Here is a 26,097-nt window from a genome sequence, read left to right on the forward strand (position 1 = left end):
CACCCTAACCTGAGCCTCACTATCCTCATAAAAACTCTTTACAGCATTTAATAACTTACCACCTATTCCATATACTTGCAACATCTGCCACATTGCTCCTCTATCCACTCTATCATATGCCTTTTCTAAATCCATAAATGCAATAAAAACTTCCCTATCTTTATCTAAATACTGTTCACATATATGCTTCAATGTAAACACCTGATCTACACATCCCCTACCCACTCTAAAACCTCCTTGCTCATCCGCAATCCTACATTCTGTCTTACCTCTAATTCTTTCAATTATAACCCTACCGTACACTTTTCCTGGTATACTCAGTAAGCTTATTCCTCTATAATTTTTACAGTCTCTTTTGTCCCCTTTCCCTTTATATAAAGGGACTATACATGCTCTCTGCCAATCCCTAGGTACCTTCCCCTCTTTCATACATTTATTAAACAAAAGTACCAACCACTCCAACACTATATCCCCCCCTGCTTTTAACATTTCTGTCATGATCCCATCAGTTCCAGCTGCTTTACCCCCTTTCATTTTACGTAATGCCTCACGTACCTCCCCCACACTTACATTCTGCTCTTCTTCACTCCTAAAAGATGGTATACCTCCCTGACCAGTGCATGAAATTACTGCCTCTGTTTCTTCCTTAACATTTAAAAGTTCCTCAAAATATTCTCGCCATCTACCCAATACCTCCATCTCCCCATCTACTAACTCCCCTACTCTGTTTTTAACTGACAAATCCATATTTTCCCTAGGCTTTCTTAACTTGTTTAACTCACTCCAAAATTTTTTCTTATTTTCATTAAAATTTCTTGACAGTGCCTCTCCCACTCTATCATCTGCTCTCCTTTTGCACTCTCTCACCACTCTCTTTACCTTTCTTTTACTCTCCATATACTCTGCTCTTCTTATAACACTTCTGCTTTGTAAAAACCTCTCATAAGCTACCTTTTTCTCTTTTATCACACCCTTTACTTCATCATTCCACCAATCACTCCTCTTTCCTCCTGCCCCCACCCTCCTATAACCACAAACTTCTGCCCCACATTCTAATACTGCATTTTTAAAACTATTCCAACCCTCTTCAACCCCCCCACTACTCATCTTTGCACTAGCCCACCTTTCTGCCAATAGTCGCTTATATCTCACCCGAACTTCCTCCTCCCTTAGTTTATACACTTTCACTTCCCTCTTACTTGTTGTTGCCACCTTCCTCTTTTCCCATCTACCTCTTACTCTAACTGTAGCTACAACTAAATAATGATCCGATATATCAGTTGCCCCTCTATAAACATGTACATCCTGGAGCCTACCCATCAACCTTTTATCCACCAATACATAATCTAATAAACTACTTTCATTACGTGCTACATCATACCTTGTATATTTATTTATCCTCTTTTTCATAAAATATGTATTACTTATTACCAAATTTCTTTCTACACATAGCTCAATTAAAGGCTCCCCATTTACATTTACCCCTGGCACCCCAAATTTACCTACTACTCCCTCCATAACATTTTTACCCACAGACCTAGCTGATATATATGACATACTATATAGAAAGCCTCTGTTTATGCAGAGCATTTCAGGCAATTTGTGTTAATCTTGTCTCCTAGGATGCGACCCACACCAGTCAGCTAACACCCAGGTACCTACTTACTACTAGGTGAGCAGAGACAGCAGGTGTCTTTGGAAACACACCCAGCGTTACCACCCATACCAGGGATCAAACCACAGACACCCATTGTGTTAGCTGTGTGCACTACCAACCAAACCACAGAACACCTGTATATGTGGAAAATGAGCTAGATCACCTATAGATCTACTAGACAAATAGAAGTTTTTGTACTATCTTGCTTTACCTTTGCTTAGAATTAAATGCTTTGTAGTTACAGTTCTCTCCCATTTCCTTTTGTGTTTAGGCAGTGAGCATGTTAAATATGTAGTGGATCAGTTGGAAGTGTTGGCAGCTTGTACTGAGTATTATGTTTACACTACCTTGACCTCTTGTGTCAGGACACACACACACATGCACTCACTCACTCTCTTCTGCTACTACTGCTGTACTACGCTCATGTTAAGCTCTTCAGTTATGTCACTGGTCAGTGTCCTCTCAGGAACTGTTACAGACTTAAGTGTCAATTGTGGTGTTCAGTAATTCTTCAATATAACGAACGTGTAGAGAACAAAATAAGTGGCCAGTAATGGTGATTGTATTGGACTGAGATGAGGTTGTTTTGCTGTGATCATAACAATAACAGACAATTCTGTAACTAATGGACTTTTTCCGCTGACTCGCCAGATTTTCTCCTGTACAGTATTTGAAAGTCCATTAAATTGAAGGCTATTTAGTCGAGGGTTTACTGAAATAACATGTACCTTACAGGTTTAAAAAATCTTATTAAATGCAATACTAATAAGTGTGTAAGGTTTTATAAATAAGAATGAGGCGCTTATACACACTTGATAGATTAAATAGCGAGGTTGGAACACAAGAGCTCTGCTTTGTAACTACAAGAGCTCTGTTCTTGTAGTTACAAAGAGGTAATCATAAATAGGTAATTACATTTAGTGAAGGAGTGAGTAATGACGAAAGTGTTTCTTCTTTTCAGGACACCTTGCCTCGGTAGGAAACAGCCGATATGTTAACCCGTAAACGGTCCAAACGTATATATACGTTTTTTGAACATTTGAAAGTATGTAAAAAAAGTAGATCTTCTTTTTGTTTTTTTACATTTGAAAATGTGTAAAAAAACTTTGATGTACTTTTTTTTTGTTATATTTGAAAATATATAAAAAAAACGTAGATCTACTTTTGTAGCACTACACATGTGAACGTAGATCTGCTTGAACCGTTTACGGGTTAATTAAAAAAATGAAAAATTAATTATTTATACCTGACACTTGTGTATAATAGAACACATCACCACTGACATTCTTTTATTAAACAAACCACAGAATGGGTGGGGCTTTGAGCCCATGGTAAGCGCTGCATTAAGTAGCTGTTTTCCAAGTTGCTAGCAACTTGGAAACAGCTATTAAGTTATTCAGTGTTCAGAAGTTGCTAGTAACCTTTAAACACTGCATAACTTCTTGAAATCAGCAATATATTGTCAGTTTAAATTGTACGGTATATTAACATGTGCCAACTCCCTCAGTAATGTGCTACTACTGTACTGCTGTCATGATATACATAACAAGAAAATACCAATTTTGATGTATGCTCAGGGTGTTCAAATTTGAGAAAAATAATGAATTTTACAATTGAGTGATACCTTTCCTATTCAGATACAAAAAATTCTGACAAAATGGTTTCTCTAAATACTATACTATACTGTAATTTTTGAAAGTTGTAGTGATAAGACATATACAGTGCAGGAAGTGGTGTTGGTGAACATGTACAGTACAGGGAGTGGTGTTGGTGAACATGTACAGTACAGGGAGTGGTGTTGGTGAACATGTACAGTACAGGAAGTGGTGTTGGTGAACATGTACAGTACAGGAAGTGGTGTTGGTGAACATGTACAGTACAGGAAGTGGTGTTGGTGAACATGTACAGTACAGGAAGTGGTGTTGGTGAACATGTACAGTACAGGAAGTGGTGTTGGTGAACATGTACAGTACAGGGAGTGGTGTTGGTGAACATGTACAGTACAGGGAGTGGTGTTGGTGAACATGTACAGTACAGGAAGTGGTGTTGGTGAACATGTACAGTACAGGAAGTGGTGTTGGTGAACATGTACAGTACAGGAAGTGGTGTTGGTGAACATGTACAGTACAGGAAGTGGTGTTGGTGAACATGTACAGTACAGGAAGTGGTGTTGGTGAACATGTACAGTACAGGGAGTGGTGTTGGTGAACATGTACAGTACAGGGAGTGGTGTTGGTGAACATGTACAGTACAGGAAGTGGTGTTGGTGAACATGTACAGTACAGGAAGTGGTGTTGGTGAACATGTACAGTACAGGGAGTGGTGTTGGTGAACATGTACAGTACAGGAAGTGGTGTTGGTGAACATGTACAGTACAGGAAGTGGTGTTGGTGAACATGTACAGTACAGGAAGTGGTGTTGGTGAACATGTACAGTACAGGGAGTGGTGTTGGTGAACATGTACAGTACAGGGAGTGGTGTTGGTGAACATGTACAGTACAGGGAGTGGTGTTGGTAAACATGTACAGTACAGGGAGTGGTGTTGGTAAACATGTACAGTACAGGAAGTGGTGTTGGTGAACATGTACAGTACAGGGAGTGGTGTTGGTGAACATGTACAGTACAGGAAGTGGTGTTGGTGAACATGTACAGTACAGGAAGTGGTGTTGGTGAACATGTACAGTACAGGAAGTGGTGTTGGTGAACATGTACAGTACAGGAAGTGGTGTTGGTGAACATGTACAGTACAGGAAGTGGTGTTGGTGAACATGTACAGTACAGGGAGTGGTGTTGGTGAACATGTACAGTACAGGGAGTGGTGTTGGTGAACATGTACAGTACAGGGAGTGGTGTTGGTGAACATGTACAGTACAGGGAGTGGTGTTGGTAAACATGTACAGTACAGGGAGTGGTGTTGGTAAACATGTACAGTACAGGGAGTGGTGTTGGTAAACATGTACAGTACAGGGAGTGGTGTTGGTGGACATGTACAGTACAGGGAGTGGTGTTGGTGAACATGTACAGTACAGGGAGTGGTGTTGGTAAACATGTACAGTACAGGGAGTGGTGTTGGTAAACATGTACAGTACATGGAGTGGTGTTGGTAAACATGTACAGTACAGGGAGTGGTGTTGGTAAGCATGTACAGTACAGGGAGTGGTGTTGGTAAAGATGTACAGTACAGGGAGTGGTGTTGGTAAACATGTACAGTACAGGGAGTGGTGTTGGTAAATATGTACAGTACAGGGAGTGGTGTTGGTAAACATGTACAGTACAGGGAGTGGTGTTGGTAAACATGTACAGTACAGGGAGTGGTGTTGGTAAACATGTACAGTACAGGGAGTGGTGTTGGTAAACATGTACAGTACAGGGAGTGGTGTTGGTGAACATGTACAGTACAGGGAGTGTTGTTGGTGAACATGTACAGTACAGGGAGTGTTGTTGGTGAACATGTACAGTACAGGGAGTGGTGTTGGTAAACATGTACAGTACAGGGAGTGGTGTTGGTAAACATGTACAGTACAGGGAGTGGTATTGGTGAACATGTACAAGGAAGTGAGAGTGAAGGGTTCAGAAGTGCAGGAGAAATAGTGACAGTAGTTGAGGGGACACAGAAGTGAAGCAACAGAGTTAAACATGTGGAAACTGCTAGCTGGTGCATACTTCCCCCTCCTTCTTTCCTTCTACCTGTCTCCTTCCCTCTCCTCCATCAAGCTTTCTGGTGAGTGGTGGTGTTGCAGGGAACAGACGTGGGGGGCAGAGGACCCCCAGTCCAACACCATCACACACAACATGCAGCATCTCACTGCCCCGTAGTGCCCAGTAGTGCCCCACAAACACCTGCACATTACTGGCATGCCACCAACTTGGTTATGTCCTCTGGTACATTCCCCAACACCTGGTTTTCCCATTAGCTGACACCAAACTTTTTTTCTTGTTTATGCTCTGTTTTTGTTTGATCTTGTTCGTTTCTTTACTGTATTTATTCACATCTGGTACAAGATTTTTTGGTTTATTTGTTTTTGTATCGATACTGAAATTAGTTACACCGTATTGCCAACCATCAATTATCTTCACACCTATACTGTATGAAGATACTTTTAACCTGTATGAAGATACTTTTTTCTATTAGTAGTAGTAGTAAGTAACATCTGTTAAAGGTGCTTATTGATAGACACTTAACCTGTTGTTTCTCTTGCTGTGTGTGTGTACTCACCTATTTGTGGTTGCAGGGGTCGAGTCACAGCTCCTGGCCCCGCCTCTTCGCTGATTGCTACTAGGTCCTCTCTCTCCCTGCCCTATGAGCTCTATCATACCTCGCCTTAAAACTATGTATGGTTCCCGCCTCCACTACGTCACTTTCTAGGCTATTCAACGGCCTGACTACTCTATGACTGAAGAAATACTTCCTAACATCCCTGTGTGTGTGTGTGTGTGTGTGTGTGTACTCACCTAATTGTGGTTGCAGGGTTCGAGACTCAGCTCCTGGCCCCGCCTCTTCACTGATCGCTACTAGGTCCTCTCTCTCTCTCTGCTTCCTGAGCTGTATCATACCTCTTCTTAAAACTATGTATGGGTCCTGCCTCCACTACTTCACTTGCTAGGCTATTCCACTTGCTGACAACTCTATGACTGAAGAAATACTTCCTAACATCCCTGTGACTCGTCTGAGTCTTCAGCTTCCAGTTGTGACCCCTTGTCCCTGTGTCCCCTCTCTGGAACATCCTATCTCTGTCCACCTTGTCTATTCCCCACAGTATCTTGTATGTCGTTATCATGTCTCCCCTGACCCTTCTGTCCTCCAGTGTCGTCAGTCCAATTTCCCTCAACCTTTCCTCGTACGACATTCCCCCGAGCTCTGGGACTAGCCTTGTTGCAAACCTTTGTACTTTCTCTAACTTCTTGACGTGCTTGACCAGGTGTGGGTTCCAGACTGGTGCTGCATACTCCAGTATGGGCCTAACATACACAGTGTACAGTGTCTTGAACGATTCCTTATTAAGGTATCGGAACGCTATTCTCAGGTTTGCCAGGCGCCCGTATGCTGCAGCAGTTATTTGGTTGATGTGTGCCTCCGGTGATGTGCTCGGTGTTATGGTCACCCCAAGGTCTTTCTCCCTGAGTGAGGTCTGTAGTCTTTGTCCACCTAGCCTACACTCTGTCTGCGGTCTTCTTTGCCCCTCCCCAATCTTCATGACTTTGTATTTGGCTGGATTGAATTAGAGAAGCCAGTTACTGGACCACATGTCCAGCCTGTCCAGGTCTCTTTGCAGTCCTGCCTCATCCTCATCCGATTTAATTCTTCTCATCAACTTCACATCATCTGCGAACAGGGACACTTCAGAGTCTATTCCTTCCATCATGTCGTTCATATATATCAAAAATAGCACTGGTCCTAGAACTGACCCCTGTGGGACCTCGCTCGTAACAGGCGCCCACTGTGATACCTCTTCACGTACCATGACTCGTTGCTGCCTCCCTGTCAGGTATTCCCTGATCCATTGCAGTGCCCTCCCTGTTACATGCGCCTGATCCTCCAGCTTCTGCACTAATCTCTTGTGGGGAACTGTGTCAAAGGCCTTCCTGCAGTCTAGGAAAATGCAATCTACCCACCCCTCTCTCTCGTGTCTTACTGCTGTTACCTTGTCATAAAACTCCAGGAGGTTTGTGATACATGATTTGCCTTCCATGAACCCATGCTGGTTTTCATTTATAATCTTGTTCCTTTCCAGGTGTTCGACCACTCTCCTCCTGATAATCTTCTCCATGACTTTGCACACTATACATGTCAGAGACATAAACACACATGCAGTATAATGTGATCCTTTATTGACTACGTTTCGCCCACACAGTGGGCTTTTACAAGTCACAAACAGATCTGATTGTGACTTGAAAAAACCCACTGTGTGGGCGAAACGTAGTCAATAAAGGATCACATTATACTGCATATGTGTTTATATTTCCATTGTGTCGGTATTTTATACCATTTATTTTCAACATGTCAGAGACACAGGTCTGTAGTTTAGCGCCTCATTTCTGTTTCCTTTCTTAAATATGGGGACTACATTAGCTGTCTTCCATTTCTCAGGTAGTTGCCCAGTTTCAAGGGATGTGTTGAAGATTGTGGTTAGAGGCACGCACAGCATCTCTGCTCCTTCCCTAAGGACCCATGGGGAGATGTTGTCCAGTCCCATTGCCTTTGAGGTGTCAAGGTCACTTAGGAGCTTCTTCACCTCCTCCTCGGTTGTTCATATGTCATCCAACACTTGTTGGTATATTCCCTCTTGATGTTCCCTTCTGTGCTGTCTTCCCACAGCCCTTCCTGTTTCTACTGTAAAAACTTCCTTAAATCTCCTGTTCAGGTCCTCACATACTTCCTGATCATTTCTTGTGAGTTCTCCACCTTCTGTCCTTAATCTGATCACCTGGTCTTTGACTGCTGTCTTCCTCCTGATGTGGCTATACAACAGTTTCGGGTCAGTCTTGATTCTCGATGCCATGTCATTTTCGTACTGTCGCTGGGCCTCCCTCCTTACCTGTGCATACTCATTCCTGGCTCTTCGACTGATCTCCCTATTTTCGTGTGTTCTCTGCCTTCTGTACTTTTTCCATTCTCTATTGCACTTTGTTTTTGCCTCCATACACCGTTGGGTAAACCAGGGGCTCGTTCTGGTCTTCCCGTTGTTTCTGTTGCCCTTGGGAATAAACCTTTCCACTGCCTCCTTGCATTTTGTTGTTACATATTCCATCATTTCATTTACTGGCTTTCCTGCCAGTTCTCTGTCCCACTGGACCTCCCGCAGGAAGTTCTTCAACCCTATGTAGTCCCCTCTTTTATAGTCAGGCTTTTCCCATTCAACTCCTGTTACTCTCTCCACTTGCAGCTCTACTATGTATTCAAAGCTCAGAACCACGTGGTCGCTAGCTCCTAGGGGACTCTCATACTTGATGTCCTCAATGTCTGAGCTGCCCAGGGTGAACACAAGGTCCAATCTTGCTGGTTCATCCTCTCCTCTCACTCTGGTAGTGTCCTTAATATGTTGGTGCATGAGGTTTTCCAGCACCACGTCCAACATCCTGGCTCTCCATGTTTCGGGACCCCCATGTGGCTCCAGGTTTTCCCAGTCAATCTCCCTGTGGTTGAAATCCCCCATAACCAGCAACTTTGCTCTGCTGGAGTGAGCTCTTCTTGCCACCTCAGCAAGTGTGTCCACCATTGCTCTGTTGCTCTCTTCATATTCATCTCTTGGCCTCCTGCAGTTCTGTGGTGGATTATACATCACTGCAATGACCACTTTGTGTTCCCCAGACTGAAGTGTACCTACTATGTAGTTTCTTTCTCCCGTCTCATCTATGCCTTCCATTTTCTCGAATTTCCATCTGTTTTTTACGAGCAGAGCAACCCCACCTCCCCCTCTGCCCCTTCTATCTTTCCTCATGATCTGGTATCCTGGTGGGAAGATTGCATTTTTTATTGTCTCCGTGAGTTTTGTTTCTGTAACTGCTATGATGTCTGGGGACTTCTCATTGATTCTTTCTTGCTATTCCTCATGTTTATTCGTTAATCCATCTGCATTTGTGTACCAAACCTTCAACTTCTGTTCTAATACTGTAACTGTGGTGCGGGGGGTGGGAACAGAGGGATCGGTGTGTGATGGTTGGTTTGGATTGTTCAGTTGCCTTGGGGGTGTCGTGGCTGGAGTCCTTCTGCAGGTGTTTCTGGGGGGTGTGCTTGTCCTTCCATTTGATCCTGGGTTATTCTGCTCTCCTTTTTCATTTCCTCCCATTTCTCCTTTCGTTTTTGAACTCTTTCATCGTCTTCCTTTCGTCCTTTGTTCTGTCTCGATCGAGGTACACACTCCGGAACTCCTGCTTGCCTCTCAGCCGTGCTTTCTCCTGCAGGATCATGGTTCGGGTTGATTCTGCCTTGAAAATTACTTTGAGAGGCCGATTCCTTTTCTTTGTGAACCACCCGATTCTCCGAAAATTTGCCACCTGGGTCATGTCCCCTTCGCCTATTACCTTCATGATACCTTCAATCGCTTTTATCTCCTCCTGCTTTCTTTCGTCATAAGTTTCCCCTTTAGCTTCGTGTGTGTGTGTGTGTGTATGTGTGTGTGTGTGTGTGTGTGTGTGTGTGTGTGTGTGTGTGTGTGTGTGTGTGTGTGTGTGTGTTTAGCTATCTGTAGTTATAGTAGCAGCGTTGTGGTGATGGTGTGTTGCTTTCAGTACTCTATTCATCATATATTTTTTTTTTAAATTTCCAGTTGGACCTGCCTAGCATGGGCCAGCAGACCTGTTCAGTGTTCCTCCTGTTCTTATGTTATGTTCGTACATTCCTGTGTTCTCATGCTGTTATTGCAACTGTAGTTGTAAGTCTTTAGGTTTGGTGGAGAATTCCTTCATGACTGTTACTCTGATCGGGAGAGTACGGGAGAGTACGGGAGAGTACGGGAGAGTACGCCAAGTGATGCAACCCAGGAAGAAGGATCATGAACTCCCACCAGGAAACTCCTCTCCCCTCTCCTCTCCCCTCCCTTCCCCTCCTCTCTCTCCCTTGCCAGGTATTTCCTCCTGCCGTACCACCTGACTACACCCCACCTGGTAACAACAGCTGCTGCTGTCTGTACTGTGAAGTGAGGCAAGATGTGGGAAAGGAGTGAGGGAAGGAGAGTATAGAAGAAGAGAAAGGGAGGGAGAGAATAGAAGAGGGAGGGAGGGAAAATATAGGAGAGGAAGGAGGGAGAGTATAGGAAAGGAGGAAGGGGGGAAGTACACAAGAGGAGGGAGAGAGGGAGAGTATAGAAGAGGGGAAAGGGAGAGTATAGGAGGGGAGGGAGAGAGAGTATAGGAGAGAATTGAGGTGAAACGTTTCGGAATAAAGATACTTAACCGTTGCACAGGTGTCTTATACAAAGGTTCCTGCAACTTCCTGGTGTTACTCAAGTGTCTTATACAAAGGTTCCTGCAACTTCCTGGTGTTACTCAAGTGTCTTATACTAAGGTTCCTGGTATTACACAAGTGTCCTTTACAAAGGTTCCTGGTGTTACACAAGTGTCTTCTACAAAGGTTCCTGGTGTTACATTCACACCTCCATATTATTAACAAGTTGATGAATTAGACAGGTGTAACACCCGTGTATCTTTATTGAGAGATTGATAGAAAGCAGGAGGGGAACGAACACACACACTCACTGGTGGGCGAAACATCTCTCTCATCAAGCAAGGTCTTGTTATCACTCAGTAAATCATAATAACACGATTGCAGAAGAAACCAGAGAACTGGTTGGGGATCGAACCCGTGGCCTGGGTGCCAACCTTTACCAGCTGTGTGATAACCTCTGGTTGCTTGTAACTCTGCACGCTCTTCGTGCACTTTATCACCGGGGGTCGATCCCCGGTACGGCTGGAAACACTAGGACGTGTTTTCTTAAGACACCTGCTGTCCATATTCACCTAGCAGTAAAATAGGTACCTGGGTGTTAGTCGACTGGCGTGGGTCGCATCCTGGGACAAAATGTCAGCGAGTCATCTTGTACATGTACTTGTAGAAATAAACAATTATTATTATTATTATTATTATTATTATTATTATTATTATTATTATTATTATTATTATTATTATTAGCTGCTTGTGAAGATTTATCAACGAAATATTTTAAGTAATTTCAGGTCTGAGAAAACTATGGAGGGAGTGAGATGGGATGTCAGGGAGGAAGGGAGAGAATAGGGTGGAAAAGAGGGAGATTAGGGAGGATTGGAGGGGAAGAGGTGGAACTAGAGGGAGGGAGAGCGGAAAGAGAAGGTGATACAGGGAAGGGAGAGGGAGGGTGGAAAGAGAGGGTGATACAGGGAATGGAGAGAGAGAGGGAGGGAGGGAACAGAGGGTGAGGTGACCAGACCTAATTTTAGAAATATTCGGTAATCACTTGATCTAAATAAAGCACTTAGTTTTCCCCTGAGATCAAACCACACTGAGATTATTGTCGTAAGATCGCCCTCACACAGGTTCTTGTAAGTTCGCCCTCGCACAGGGTCTTGTCGTAAGATCGCCCTCACGCAGGCTCTTGTAAGATCGCCCTCACACAGTAAAACAAATCCTGAACGTGTATCAACGTGAATTTAACACCGGAACGTGTATGAATGTCACTTTAATACCAAAACAAGTTCTGTACACGTATGAACGTGTTAATGACATGTTTTGTTTACGTGCAGACACGGAGGTGGTGGCACGTGGCGACCCCCCACTCGTGCTGTCTCCCTGTCCTCCCTCTCTTCCTTCACCTCCCAGGTGAGTCCTGCGCCTCCCAGGTGAGTCCTGCGCATCCCAGGTGAGTCCTGCACCTCTCAGGTGAGTCCTGCACCTCTCAGGTGAGTCATGCACCTCTCAGGTGAGTCCACTACCTCCCAGGTGAGTCCTGCACCTCCCAGGTGAGTCCTGCATCTCCCAGGTGAGTCCTGCACATCCCCGGTGAGTCCTACACCTCCCTGGTGAGTCCTGCGCCTCCCAGGTGAGTCCTACACCTCCCAGGTGAGTCCTGCGCCTCCCAGGTGAGTCGTGCACCTCCCAGGTGAGTCGTGCACCTCCCAGGTGAGTCGTGCACCTCCCAGGTGAGTCGTGCACCTCCCAGGTGAGTCCTGCACCTCCTAGGTGAGTCCAGCACCTCCCAGGTGAGTCGTGCACCTCCCAGGTGAGTCCTGCGCCTCCCAGGTGAGTCGTGCACCTCCCAGGTGAATCCTGTACCTCCCAGGTGAGTCCTGCACCTCCCAGGTGAGTCCTGCGCCTCCCAGGTGAGTCGTGCACCTCCCAGGTGAGTCCTATACCTCCCAGGTGAGTCGTGCACCTCCCAGGTGAGTCCTGCGCCTCCCAGGTGAGTCCTGCGCCTCCCAGGTCAGTCCTGCACCTCCCAGGTGAGTCCTGCGCCTCCCAGGTGAGTCCTGCACCTCCCAGGTGAGTCCTGCACCTCCCAGGTGAGTCCTGCGCCTCCCAGGTGAGTCGTGCACCTCCCAGGTGAGTCCTGTACCTCCCAGGTGAGTCGTGCACCTCCCAGGTGAGTCGTGCGCCTCCCAGGTGAGTCGTGCTCCTCCCAGGTGAGTCGTGCACCTCCCAGGTGAGTCCTGTACCTCCCAGGTGAGTCCTGCACCTCCCAGGTGAGTCCTGCGCCTCCCAGGTGAGTCGTGCACCTCCCAGGTGAGTCGTGCACCTCCCAGGTGAGACGTGCACCTCCCAGGTGAGTCCTGCGCCTCACATGTGAGTCGTGCACCTCCCAGGTGAGTCCTGCACCTCCCAGGTGAGTCCTGCGCCTCCCAGGTGAGTCCTGCGTCTCCCAGGTGAGTCCTGCACCTCCCGGGTGAGTCCTGCACCTCCCAGGTGAGTCCTGCACCTCCCAGGTGAGTCCTGCACCTCCCAGGTGAGTCCTGCACCTCCCAGGTGTGAGTCCTGCTCCTCCCAGGTGAGTCGTGCACCTCCCAGGTGAGTCGTGCACCTCCCAGGTGAGTCGTGCACCTCCCAGGTGAGTCCTGCACCTCCCAGGTGAGTCGTGCACCTCCCAGGTGAGTCCTGCACCTCCCAGGTGAGTCCTGCACCTCCCAGGTGAGTCCTGCGCCTCCCAGGTGAGTCCTGCACCTCCCAGGTGAGTCCTGCACCTCCCAGGTGAGTCCTGCACCTCCCAGGTGAGTGCTGCACCTCCCAGGTGAATCCTACACCTCCCCGGTGTGTCCTGCACCTCCCAGGTGAGTCCTGCACCTCCCAGGTGAGTCCTGCACCTCCCAGGTGAGTCCTGCGCCTCCCAGGTGAGTCCTGAACCTCCCAGGTGAGTTGCGCACCTCCCAGGTGAGTCCTGCACCTCCCAGGTGAGTCCTGCACCTCCCAGGGGAGTCCTGCACCTCCCAGGTGAGTCCTGCACCTCCCAGGTGAGTCGTGCACCTCCCAGGTGAGTCCTGCGCCTCCCAGGTGAGTCGTGCGCCTCCCAGGTGAGTCGTGCACCTCCCAGGTGAGTCCTGCGCCTCCCAGGTGAGTCGTGCACCTCCCAGGTGAGTCCTGTACCTCCCAGGTGAGTCCTGCACCTCCCAGGTGAGTCCTGCGCCTCCCAGGTGAGTCGTGCACCTCCCAGGTGAGTCGTGCACCTCCCAGGTGAGTCCTGCGCCTCCCAGGTGAGTCGTGCACCTCCCAGGTGAGTCCTGCGCCTCCCAGGTGAGTCCTGCATCTCCCAGGTGAGCCCTGCGCCTCCCAGGTGAGTCCTACTCCTCCCAGGTGAGTCCTGAACCTCCCAGGTGAGTTGCGCACCTCCCAGGTGAGTCCTGCACCTCCCAGGTGAGTCCTGCACCTCCCAGGTGAGTCCTGCACCTCCCAGGTGAGTCCTGCGCCTCCCAGGTGAGTCGTGCACCTCCCAGGTGAGTCCTGTACCTCCCAGGTGAGTCCTGCACCTCCCAGGTGAGTCCTGCGCCTCCCAGGTGAGTCGTGCACCTCCCAGGTGAGTCGTGCACCTCCCAGGTGAGTCCTGAGCCTCCCAGGTGAGTCGTGCACCTCCCAGGTGAGTCCTGCGCCTCCCAGGTGAGTCCTGCATCTCCCAGGTGAGCCCTGCTCCTCCCAGGTGAGTCCTACTCCTCTCAGGTGAGTCCTGCACCTCCCAGGTGAGTCCTGCACCTCCCAGGTGAGTCCTACGCCTCCCAGGTGAGTCGTGCACCTCCCAGGTGAGTCGTGCACCACCCAGGTGAGTCCTGCGCCTCCCAGGTGAGTCCTGAACCTCCCAGGTGAGTCCTGCACCTCCCAGGTGAGTCGTGCACCTCCCAGGTGAGTCCTACACCTCCCAGGTGAGTCGTGCACCTCCCAGGTGAGTCCTGCACCTTCCAGGTGAGTCCTGCACCTCCCAGGTGAGTCATGCGCCTCCCAGGTGAGTCGTGCACCTCCCAGGTGAGTCCTGCACCTCCCAGGTGAGTCCTGTACCTCCCAGGTGAGTCGTGCACCTCCCAGGTGAGTCCTGCGCCTCCCAGGTGAGTCGTGCACCTCCCAGGTGAGTCGTGCACCTCCCAGGTGAGTCCTGCGCCTCCCAGGTGAGTCGTGCACCTCCCAGGTGAGTCCTGCACCTCCCAGGTGAGTCCTGCGCCTCCCAGGTGAGTCGTGCACCTCCCAGGTGAGTCGTGCACCTCCCAGGTGAGTCCTGCGCCTCCCAGGTGAGTCGTGCACCTCCCAGGTGAGTCCTGTACCTCCCAGGTGAGTCCTGCACCTCCCAGGTGAGTCCTGCGCCTCCCAGGTGAGTCGTGCACCTCCCAGGTGAGTCGTGCACCTCCCAGGTGAGTCCTGCGCCTCCCAGGTGAGTCTTGCACCTCCCAGGTGAGTCCTGCGCCTCCCAGGTGAGTCCTGCATCTCCCAGGTGAGCCCTGCGCCTCCCAGGTGAGTCCTACTCCTCCCAGGTGAGTCCTGAACCTCCCAGGTGAGTTGCGCACCTCCCAGGTGAGTCCTGCACCTCCCAGGTGAGTCCTGCACCTCCCAGGTGAGTCCTGTACCTCCCAGGTGAGTCCTGCACCTCCCAGGTGAGTCCTGCGCCTCCCAGGTGAGTCGTGCACCTCCCAGGTGAGTCGTGCACCTCCCAGGTGAGTCCTGCGCCTCCCACGTGAGTCGTGCACCTCCCAGGTGAGTCCTGCGCCTCCCAGGTGAGTCCTGCATCTCCCAGGTGAGCCCTGCGCCTCCCAGGTGAGTCCTACTCCTCTCAGGTGAGTCCTGCACCTCCCAGGTGAGTCCTGCACCTCCCAGGTGAGTCCTGCACCTCCCAGGTGAGTCCTGCGCCTCCCAGGTGAGTCGTGCACCTCCCAGGTGAGTCGTGCACCACCCAGGTGAGTCCTGCGCCTCCCAGGTGAGTCCTGAACCTCCCAGGTGAGTCCTGCACCTCCCAGGTGAGTCGTGCACCTCCCAGGTGAGTCCTACACCTCCCAGGTGAGTCGTGCACCTTCCAGGTGAGTCCTGCACCTCCCAGGTGAGTCGTGCACCTCCCAGGTGAGTCCTACACCTCCCAGGTGAGTCCTGCACCTTCCAGGTGAGTCCTGCACCTCCCAGGTGAGTCCTGCGCCTCCCAGGTGAGTCCTGCACCTCCCAGGTGAGTCCTGCACCTCCCAGGTGAGTCCTGCACCTCCCAGGTGAGTCCTGCACCTCCCAGGTGAGTCCTGCACCTCCCAGGTGAGTCCTGCGCCTCCCAGGTGAGTCGTGCACCTCCCAGGTGAGTTATGTACTTCCCAGGCGAGTCCTGCACCTCCCAGGTGAGTCCTGCGCCTCCCAGGTGAGTCGTGCACCTCCCAGGTGGTCGTGCACCTCCCAGGTGAGTCGTGCACCTCCCAGGTGAGTCCTGCGCCTCCCAGGTGAGTCGTGCACCTCCCAGGTGAGTCGTGCTCCTCCCAGGTGAGTCCTGCCCCTCCCAGGTGAGTCCTGCATCTCCCAGGTGAGTCCTGCACCTCCCAGGTGAATCCTACACCTCCCAGGTGAGTCCTGCATCTCCCAGGTGAGTCGTGCACCTCCCAGGTGAGTCCTGCACCTCCCAGGTGAGTTGTGCACCTCCCAGGTGAGTCCTGCGCCTCCCAGGTCAGTCCTGCACCTCCCAGGTGAGTCCTGCGCCTCCCAGGTGAGTCCTGCACCTCCCAGGTGAGTCCTGCACCTCCCAGGTGAGTCCTGCGCCTCCCAGGTGAGTCCTGCACCTCCCAGGTGGTCGTGCACCTCCCAGGTGAGTCCTGCACCTCCCAGGTGAGTCCTGCGCCTCCCAGGTGAGTCGTGCACCTCCCAGGTGAGTCGTGCACCTCCCAGGTGAGTCCTGCGCCTCCCAGGTGAGTCGTGCACCTCCCAGGTGAGTCCTGTACCTCCCAGGTGAGTCCTGCACCTCCCAGGTGAGTCCTGCGCCTCCCAGGTGAGTCGTGCACCTCCCAGGTGAGTCGTGCACCTCCCAGGTGAGTCCTGCGCCTCCCAGGTGAGTCTTGCACCTCCCAGGTGAGTCCTGCGCCTCCCAGGTGAGTCCTGCATCTCCCAGGTGAGCCCTGCGCCTCCCAGGTGAGTCCTACTCCTCCCAGGTGAGTCCTGAACCTCCCAGGTGAGTTGCGCACCTCCCAGGTGAGTCCTGCACCTCCCAGGTGAGTCCTGCACCTCCCAGGTGAGTCCTGTACCTCCCAGGTGAGTCCTGCACCTCCCAGGTGAGTCCTGCGCCTCCCAGGTGAGTCGTGCACCTCCCAGGTGAGTCGTGCACCTCCCAGGTGAGTCCTGCGCCTCCCACGTGAGTCGTGCACCTCCCAGGTGAGTCCTGCGCCTCCCAGGTGAGTCCTGCATCTCCCAGGTGAGCCCTGCGCCTCCCAGGTGAGTCCTACTCCTCTCAGGTGAGTCCTGCACCTCCCAGGTGAGTCCTGCACCTCCCAGGTGAGTCCTGCACCTCCCAGGTGAGTCCTGCGCCTCCCAGGTGAGTCGTGCACCTCCCAGGTGAGTCGTGCACCACCCAGGTGAGTCCTGCGCCTCCCAGGTGAGTCCTGAACCTCCCAGGTGAGTCCTGCACCTCCCAGGTGAGTCGTGCACCTCCCAGGTGAGTCCTACACCTCCCAGGTGAGTCGTGCACCTTCCAGGTGAGTCCTGCACCTCCCAGGTGAGTCGTGCACCTCCCAGGTGAGTCCTACACCTCCCAGGTGAGTCCTGCACCTTCCAGGTGAGTCCTGCACCTCCCAGGTGAGTCCTGCGCCTCCCAGGTGAGTCCTGCACCTCCCAGGTGAGTCCTGCACCTCCCAGGTGAGTCCTGCACCTCCCAGGTGAGTCCTGCACCTCCCAGGTGAGTCCTGCACCTCCCAGGTGAGTCCTGCGCCTCCCAGGTGAGTCGTGCACCTCCCAGGTGAGTTATGTACTTCCCAGGCGAGTCCTGCACCTCCCAGGTGAGTCCTGCGCCTCCCAGGTGAGTCGTGCACCTCCCAGGTGGTCGTGCACCTCCCAGGTGAGTCGTGCACCTCCCAGGTGAGTCCTGCGCCTCCCAGGTGAGTCGTGCACCTCCCAGGTGAGTCGTGCTCCTCCCAGGTGAGTCCTGCCCCTCCCAGGTGAGTCCTGCATCTCCCAGGTGAGTCCTGCACCTCCCAGGTGAATCCTACACCTCCCAGGTGAGTCCTGCATCTCCCAGGTGAGTCGTGCACCTCCCAGGTGAGTCCTGCACCTCCCAGGTGAGTTGTGCACCTCCCAGGTGAGTCCTGCGCCTCCCAGGTCAGTCCTGCACCTCCCAGGTGAGTCCTGCGCCTCCCAGGTGAGTCCTGCACCTCCCAGGTGAGTCCTGCACCTCCCAGGTGAGTCCTGCGCCTCCCAGGTGAGTCCTGCACCTCCCAGGTGGTCGTGCACCTCCCAGGTGAGTCCTGCATCTCCCAGGTGAGTCGTGAACCTCCCAGGTGAGTCCTGCACCTCCCAGGTGAGTTGTGCACCTCCCAGGTGAGTCCTGCGCCTCCCAGGTCAGTCCTGCACCTCCCAGGTGAGTCCTGCGCCTCCCAGGTGAGTCCTGCACCTCCCAGGTGAGTCCTGCACCTCCCACGTGAGTCCTGCGCCTCCCAGGTGAGTCCTGCACCTCCCAGGTGGTCGTGCACCTCCCAGGTGAGTCCTGCACCTCCCAGGTGAGTTGTGCACCTCCCAGGTGAGTCCTGCGCCTCCCAGGTCAGTCCTGCACCTCCCAGGTGAGTCCTGCGCCTCCCAGGTGAGTCCTGCACCTCCCAGGTGAGTCCTGCACCTCCCAGGTGAGTCCTGCGCCTCCCAGGTGAGTCCTGCACCTCCCAGGTGGTCGTGCACCTCCCAGGTGAGTCCTGCGCCTCCCAGGTGAGTCCTGCGCCTCCCAGGTGAGTCCTGCACCTCCCAGGTGGTCGTGCACCTCCCAGGTGAGTCCTGCGCCTCCCAGGTGAGTCCTGCACCTCCCAGGTGAGTCGTGCACCTCCCAGGTGAGTCCTGCACCTCCCAGGTGAGTCCTGCACCTCCCAGGTGAGTCGTGCACCTCCCAGGTGAGTCCTACACCTCCCAGGTGAGTCCTACACCTCCCAGGTGAGTCGTGCACCTCCCAGGTGAGTCCTGCACCTCCCAGGTGAGTCCTACACCTCCCAGGTGAGTCCTGCACCTCCCAGGTGAGTCGTGCACCTCCCAGGTGAGTCCTACACCTCCCAGGTGAGTCCTACACCTCCCAGGTGAGTCGTGCACCTCCCAGGTGAGTCCTGCACCTCCCAGGTGAGTCCTGCACCTCATAAGACAGTTTATTGGTGGTGTCGCCTCACACATTGTAAGCGTCAAACCTTTGGTACATTATTTCTTGCGTGTAAAAATATACGTTTTACACACCGATACTGCCGCTTGTGTTTAACTCTACGAAGTGATTCTCTCTCTCTGTCTCTCTCTCTCTCTCTCTCTCTCTCTCTCTCTCTCTCTCTCTCTCTCTCTCTCTCTCTCTCTCTCTCTCTCTCTCTCTCTCTCTCTCGACAATTTTAAGTCTTTTGGGGAAATGTATGATTAATTCTGTACTTTTCCTCCTCTCTTCCTCACCTCTTCACCCCCTCCCCTTCCCCTTCCCCCTCCCCCTCCCCCTCCCCTTCCCCTTCCCCCTCCCCCTCCCCCTCCCCCTCCCCTCCCCCTTCATTTTGTTACAGGGCGTCGTTCACGTTTTCTGCGGCTGACGAAAATCTTATTTTAACAGATCTAACACGTTTCTGGAATAATGTGTGTGTGTGTGTGTGTGTGTGTGTGTGTGTGTGTGTGTGTGTGTGTGTGTGTGTGTGTGTGTGTGAAAGAGAGAGAGAGAGACACAGAGGTCAGACACCTCAGTGTCACATGTGCAGGTGTACTCACCTAATTGTGGTTGCAGGGGTCGATTCATAGCTCCCGGCAAGTGTGTTTATCTCGGATTGAGATGTTGGCAGACGTGTTGCCCAGGTGACATTGAAGAGTTAAATCACATTCACTGTAGGCAGGTTGACTGTCTGCTGCCTTCCATCAGTCTTACTGTGGGCAGGTTGACTGTCTGCTGCCTTCCATCAGTCTTACTGTGGGCAGGTTGACTGTCTGCTGCCTTCCATCAGTCTTACTGTGGGCAGGTTGACTGTCTGCTGCCTTCCATCAGTCTTGCTGTGGGCAGGTTGACTGTCTGCTGCCTTCCATCAGTCTTACTGTGGGCAGGTTGACTGTCTGCTGCCTTCCATCAGTCTTACTGTGGGCAGGTTGACTGTCTGCTGCCTTCCATCAGTCTTACTGTGGGCAGGTTGACTGTCTGCTGCCTTCCATCAGTCTTGCTGTGGACAGGTTGACTGTCTGCTGCCTTCCATCAGTCTTACTGTGGGCAGGTTGACTGTCTGCTGCCTTCCATCAATCTTACTGTGGACAGGTTGACTGCTGCCTTCCATCAGTCTTACTGTGGGCAGGTTGACTGTCTGCTGCCTTCCATCAGTCTTACTGTGGGCAGGTTGACTGTCTGCTGCCTTCCATCAGTCTTACTATGGGCAGGTTGACTGTCTGCTGCCTTCCATCAGTCTTACTGTGGGCAGGTTGACTGTCTGCTGCTTTCCATCAGTCTTACTGTGGGCAGGTTGACTGTCTGCTGCCTTCCATCAGTCTTACTGTGGGCAGGTTGACTGTCTGCTGCCTTCCATCAGTCTTACTGTGGGCAGGTTGACTGTCTGCTGCCTTCCATCAGTCTTACTGTGGGCAGGTTGACTGTCTGCTGCCTTCCATCAGTCTTACTGTGGGCAGGTTGACTGTCTGCTGCCTTCCATCAGTCTTACTGTGGGCAGGTTGACTGTCTGCTGCCTTCCATCAGTCTTACTGTGGGCAGGTTGGCTGTCTGCTGCCTTCCATCAGTCTTACTGTGGGCAGGTTGACTGTCTGCTGCCTTCCATCAGTCTTACTGTGGGCAGGTTGACTGTCTGCTGCCTTCCATCAGTCTTGCTGTGGACAGGTTGACTGTCTGCTGCCTTCCATCAGTCTTGCTGTGGACAGGTTGACTGCTGCCTTCCATCAGTCTTGCTGTGGACAGGTTGACTGTCTGCTGCCTTCCGTCAGTCTTACTGTAGGCAGGTTGACTGTCTGCTGCCTTCCATCAGTCTTGCTGTGGACAGGTTGACTGTCTGCTGCCTTCCATCAGTCTTACTGTGGACAGGTTGACTGTCTGCTGCCTTCCATCAGTCTTGCTGTGGACAGGTTGACTGCTGCCTTCCATCAGTCTTGCTGTGGACAGGTTGACTGTCTGTTGCCTTCCATCAGTCTTACTGTGGACAGGTTGACTGTCTGCTGCCTTCCATCAGTCTTGCTGTGGACAGGTTGACTGCTGCCTTCCATCAGTCTTGCTGTGGACAGGTTGACTGTCTGCTGCCTTCCATCAGTCTTACTGTGGACAGGTTGACTGTCTGCTGCCTTCCATCAGTCTTGCTGTGGACAGGTTGACTGCTGCCTTCCATCAGTCTTGCTGTGGACAGGTTGACTGTCTGCTGCCTTCCATCAGTCTTACTGTGGACAGGTTGACTGTCTGCTGCCTTCCATCAGTCTTGCTGTGGACAGGTTGACTGCTGCCTTCCATCAGTCTTGCTGTGGACAGGTTGACTGTCTGCTGCCTTCCATCAGTCTTGCTGTGGACAGGTTGTCTGCTGCCTTCCATCAGTCTTACTGTGGAGAGGTTGACTGTCTGCTGCCTTCCATCGGTCTTACTGTGGACGGGTTGACTGCTGCCTTCCATCATTCATACTGTGGGCAGGTTGACTACTGCCTTCCATCAGTCTTACAGTGGACAGGTTGACTGCTGCCTTCCATCAGTCTTACAGTGGGCAGGTTGACTGCTGCCTTCCATCAGTCTTACAGTGGGCAGGTTGACTGCTGCCTTCTATCAGTCTTACAGTGGGCAGGTTGACTGCTGCCTTCCATCAGTCTTACAGTGGGCAGGTTGAGTGCTGCCTTCCATCAGTCATACTGTGGGCAGGTTGACTGCTGCCTTCCATCAGTCTTACAGTGGGCAGGTTGACTGCTGCCTTCCATCAGTCTTACAGTGGGCAGGTTGACTGCTGCCTTCCATCAGTCTTACAGTGGGCAGGTTGACTGCTGCCTTCCATCAGTCTTACAGTGGGCAGGTTTACTGCTGCCTTCCATCAGTCTTACAGTGGGCAGGTTGACTGCTGCCTTCCATCAGTCATACTGTAGGCAGGTTGACTGCCGCCTTCCATCAGTCTTACTGTGGACGGGTTGACTGCTGCCTTCCATCAGTCATACTGAGGGCAGGTTGACTGCTGCCTTCCATCAGTCTTACAGTGGGCAGGTTTACTGCTGCCTTCCATCAGTCTTACAGTGGGCAGGTTGACTGCTGCCTTCCATCAGTCTTACAGTGGGCAGGTTGACTGCTGCCTTCCATCAGTCTTACAGTGGGCAGGTTGACTGACTGCTGCCCACCATCACCTGGCAGTAGTGTGAGCCTCTCTGGTGACAGTAACATGTTTGAGTTGTCCTGTCAACACCAGCATCATGACACCATCATTGGCATTTGACGTTGCTTGACACCTTCAGTTAAACCAGCGACATCTGACACCACCAGCTACGTGATTTGACTTCGTGACATCACCATTGACTCCAGAAACATCACCAGGAACCATCACTGACTCTTTTGCCATTGATGGCACCATAAGAGACGTCTGTGACATCTGACCCCAGCATGGACATCGGGTGGCACTATGAGTGCCAACAAGCACTGTCATGACGAGTGACATCAACCACGACACCTTGCACAAGACCTGAAGTCACACTCCCACACGAAGCAGCTGTCACTGAGATATGACTCTCCTAGCTATGTGCACGTGTGTGTGTACATGTTCTACACACACACACACACACACACACACACATATGCTCGGGCAAGCCTACCTTTGTCTAAGGAATTAGGGTTAGAGAGGCACATATATTTAGTACAAGTGCGTCATTCCTGGTTGTTGTGATTGGTTGTTTTGCTAGTGGTTGTTGTGATTGGTTGTTTTACACAAATAACCCGCACATAAAAGACAGAAGCTTACGACGACGTTTCGGTCCAACTTGGACCATTGACAATTGTCAATGGTCCAAGTTGGACCGAAACGTCGTCGTAAGCTTCTGTCTTTTATGTGCGGGTTATTTGTGTATCGTTCCAGTCACGGTATTGTGCCTTTTTGTTATTTATTTATTGGTTGTTTTGCTAGTGGTTGTTGTGATTGGTTGTTGTGTTTCTTCTAGACATCCTCTCTTAGGTGGTGACCATCCTGCTGGTTCCTGCCTCCAGGGGACCTGGTAGAGGACTTCTGATTGAAGGGGTTGAAGTTACCTCTGGATGGCTCACAGAACCCACAAGTTGATAAATGAGATTAAGACACATGTGCAACATCTGGGTATCTTTATTGTAGACGTTTCGCCCTCCAGTGGCTTTATCAATACAAATTCTAGGACATAACTTGAAGACAGTAGAACTATGTACAGAAGATGAGGTAATCAGTCCCTCAACCTAGGAGTAGGCGCGAAACGTCTACAATAAAGATACCCAGATGTTGCACATGTGTCTTAATCTCATCTTGTCGGTATTGTATACCATTCGTACACAAGTTGATAAATTCCGCAGAAAGACCCCTAATATCCTCTACATATTAAGGGTCTTTATGTATATAATCCAAATGTCACTCACCTTTGTACGTTGTATCATGCTGAAATAAATTATAATTATTAAAAATATAACAATTTCTTGGATTATATGAATATAACGCTAATTATAGAAGGTGGTAGATTTTTGGTGGCTATTGTATACAACGCTGTCAACACCTCTCCGGTGACTCACGCGGGTTTGGCATATTTTGTGTATATAGTAGTTGTCATATACAACCCACCACCAAACAACAGGTGACTCAAATTAAACATCCTGGAATTTATGCTACAATAAGCGTGATAAAAACATTGAGTCAACAGTGTCAAGGGATTTCACCTTCAAGGGGATTAGGGTGCCTTGATGACCCTGAAGGGTTCTTGATCTAAGGAATGGGAGCTATGTGATGTAAATGGTGTAGAAAACCGGCTTCTTCAGTCCAACACAGAGAACAGTGGAAGATGAGGAGTTTGAGGTAATCAGTCCCTCAGCCTGGAGTCGATGTGTTCAATCTATCAAATGATGAACCCCTACGTATGTAGCGCTATCCAGTAACCATTAATATAAGCAAGGTAACACGAGGGGATACAGAGAAACTGGTTAGCCGAACTTGAGTACTGGAAGTTGGAAGTACAGTGCCTGCACTCGGAGGGAGGGACGGGAGCTGTAACACGGAGGGTCATCAGTATGGAAATGTCTAATGGCCACCTCCAGCAACACATGAATCACAGTGGCCATCCCACACCCAGCCTCGGTGTGCGATGGCCACTGATAATAATAATAATAATAATAATCTTTATTTCTACCAGTATAAGATCATGTTTGTCCGTCGATTCGACGAGGACCATCTAGTCATCCTGGGGTCGAAGTTGGTGGGTACGCAGATGACTTGTCAGGCCAATCCGCGCACGAAACGTTCTCTGGCAGTGTGGACAGGGAAGGGTGGCACCACGGCATCGAGGGGTCTGATGGCTCTGGTCTTCCTCGCCTGCCTGCGCTGCTCAGCTAGTGAGATTCTGCTTGCCTCGCAGGATGTTGCCCCTTTCTGGACAACTGCTCGCCAGTCATTCCTGTCCTGAGTTATCAGCTCCCACATGGTGTGGTTGATGTTGAAAGCTTTCAGAGCAGTCTTAAGGGTGTCCTTATAGCGCTTCTTTTGGCCTCCTTGTGAGCGCTTTCCATGCTGCAGTTCGCCAAATAAAGAGTTTCTTTGGCAGCCGATGGTCTGGCATGCGAGCAACGTGACCTGCCCAGCGAAGCTGTGTCTTCATTAGGATGGTGTAGATGCTAGGCAGGCCAGCTGTAGTCAGCACTTCTGTGTCTGGGATCTTATCTTGCCATTTGATGCCAAGAATTTTTCTGAGCCGTGTGGTGTGAAAGTTGTTCAACTTTCTGGCGTGACGTTTGTAGACAGTCCAGGTTTCGCAGCCATAGAGAAGTGTGGTGAGGACTATGGCTCTGTACACCTTGATCTTGGTGCTTGTGGTGATGCCTCTTCGGTTCCATACATTCTTGTAGAGCCTGCCGAAGGTGGCACTGGCTTTGGCAAGTCTGGCATTCACCTCATCATCGATGACAACGTTTCTGGAAAGGGTACTGCCGAGGTAGGTGAATTTGTCTACGGCATTCAGTCGCTGCCCGTTGATGGTGATGTTTGGCTCAACATACGTCTTTCCCGGAGCAGGCTGGTGCATCACTTCAGTCTTCGTTGTACTGATTGTCAGCCCGAAGTTGTTGCAGGCGTCAGAGAACTTGTCAACACTGTGCTGCATGGCGGCTTCTGAAGCAGCGTTGAGGGCGCAGTCATCAGCAAATAGCAGGTCATTGATGGTGTCAGTTGCAGCCTTGGTTTTTGCTTGAAGCCTCCTGAGGTTGAAGACAGACCCATCTGTACGGTACCTGATGCCGATTCTTGCGTCTGTGTCCCTGAATGCGTCTGTAAGCATGGCCGAGAACATCACGCTGAACAGGGTGGGAGCAAGCACGCAGCCTTGTTTCACTCCATTTGAGACTGGGAATGGTTTAGACGTCTCTCCGTTGTCTTGGACTCTGGCCAGCATTCCATCGTGAAGTTGGCGTACGATGGCGATAAACGTCTTTGGGCAGCCGTACTTTGCCATGATTCTCCAAAGGCCCTCTCTACTAACGGTGTCGAAGGCCTTGGTCAAATCGATGTAGGTGGAGTACAAGTCGGCGTTATGTTCCTGACATTTCTCCTGTAGCTGTCTAGCAGCGAACACCATGTCGATAGTCCCGCGATCTTTCCGGAAGCCGCACTGGCTTTCAGGTAGGAGTCCTTGCTCTAGATGTTCATTGAGCCGATTGAGTAGAACTCTAGCCAGGGTTTTGCCTGCGATGGAGAGCAGAGAGATACCACGGTGGTTGTCGCATGCCTGGCGGTTTCCTTTTCGTTTGTAGAGATGCACGATGGAAGCATCTTTAAAGTCCTGTGGAACTGTCTCGTACTGCCATACAAGCTGGAAGAGTTGGTGAAGTTTCTCTACCAGTGCCATTCCGCCTTCTTTGTAGACTTCAGCTGGGATGGCGTCAGACCCAGGAGCTTTGCCACTGGGCAGTTGACGTATTGCTTGCTGAGTCTCCTCCAAAGTGGGGATGGCATTCAGCGTCTCGTTGGTCGGAATCTGAGGTAGACGTTCGATGGCTTCATCATTGATGGTGGATGGACGGTTCAGCACGCTGTCAAAATGTTCTGCCCATCTCTCTAGAATTTTCTCCTTGTCTGTGAGCAGCGTTGACCCATCTGCGCTGAGGAGTGGTGATGTGCCAGATGTGGTAGGGCCGTAGATTTCTTTCAGGCCGTCATAGAAGTTC

The 26,097-nt window shown here is 51.0% G+C and overlaps 1 protein-coding gene across 5 annotated transcripts in view; it reads left to right on the plus strand.

Annotated features, from left to right (window-relative positions):
- The window catches only part of LOC128703702 (FYVE and coiled-coil domain-containing protein 1), a 105,589-nt gene that overhangs the window by 12,066 nt on the left and 67,426 nt on the right, over window positions 1–26,097 (plus strand). For 4 of the 5 annotated variants that reach the window (XM_070101196.1, XM_070101199.1, XM_070101198.1 and 1 more), the window contains exon 6: window positions 11,873–11,948. The exons of the other annotated variant lie outside the window; for it this stretch is intronic. In XM_070101196.1, coding sequence (XP_069957297.1) covers window positions 11,873–11,948 — 76 coding nt within the window. The remainder of the gene's footprint in view (window positions 1–11,872; window positions 11,949–26,097) is intronic. 5 annotated transcript variants of the gene reach the window in all.

This window comes from Cherax quadricarinatus, chromosome 76 (genome assembly GCF_038502225.1).
Source record: "Cherax quadricarinatus isolate ZL_2023a chromosome 76, ASM3850222v1, whole genome shotgun sequence".
Taxonomy (NCBI): domain Eukaryota; kingdom Metazoa; phylum Arthropoda; class Malacostraca; order Decapoda; family Parastacidae; genus Cherax; species Cherax quadricarinatus.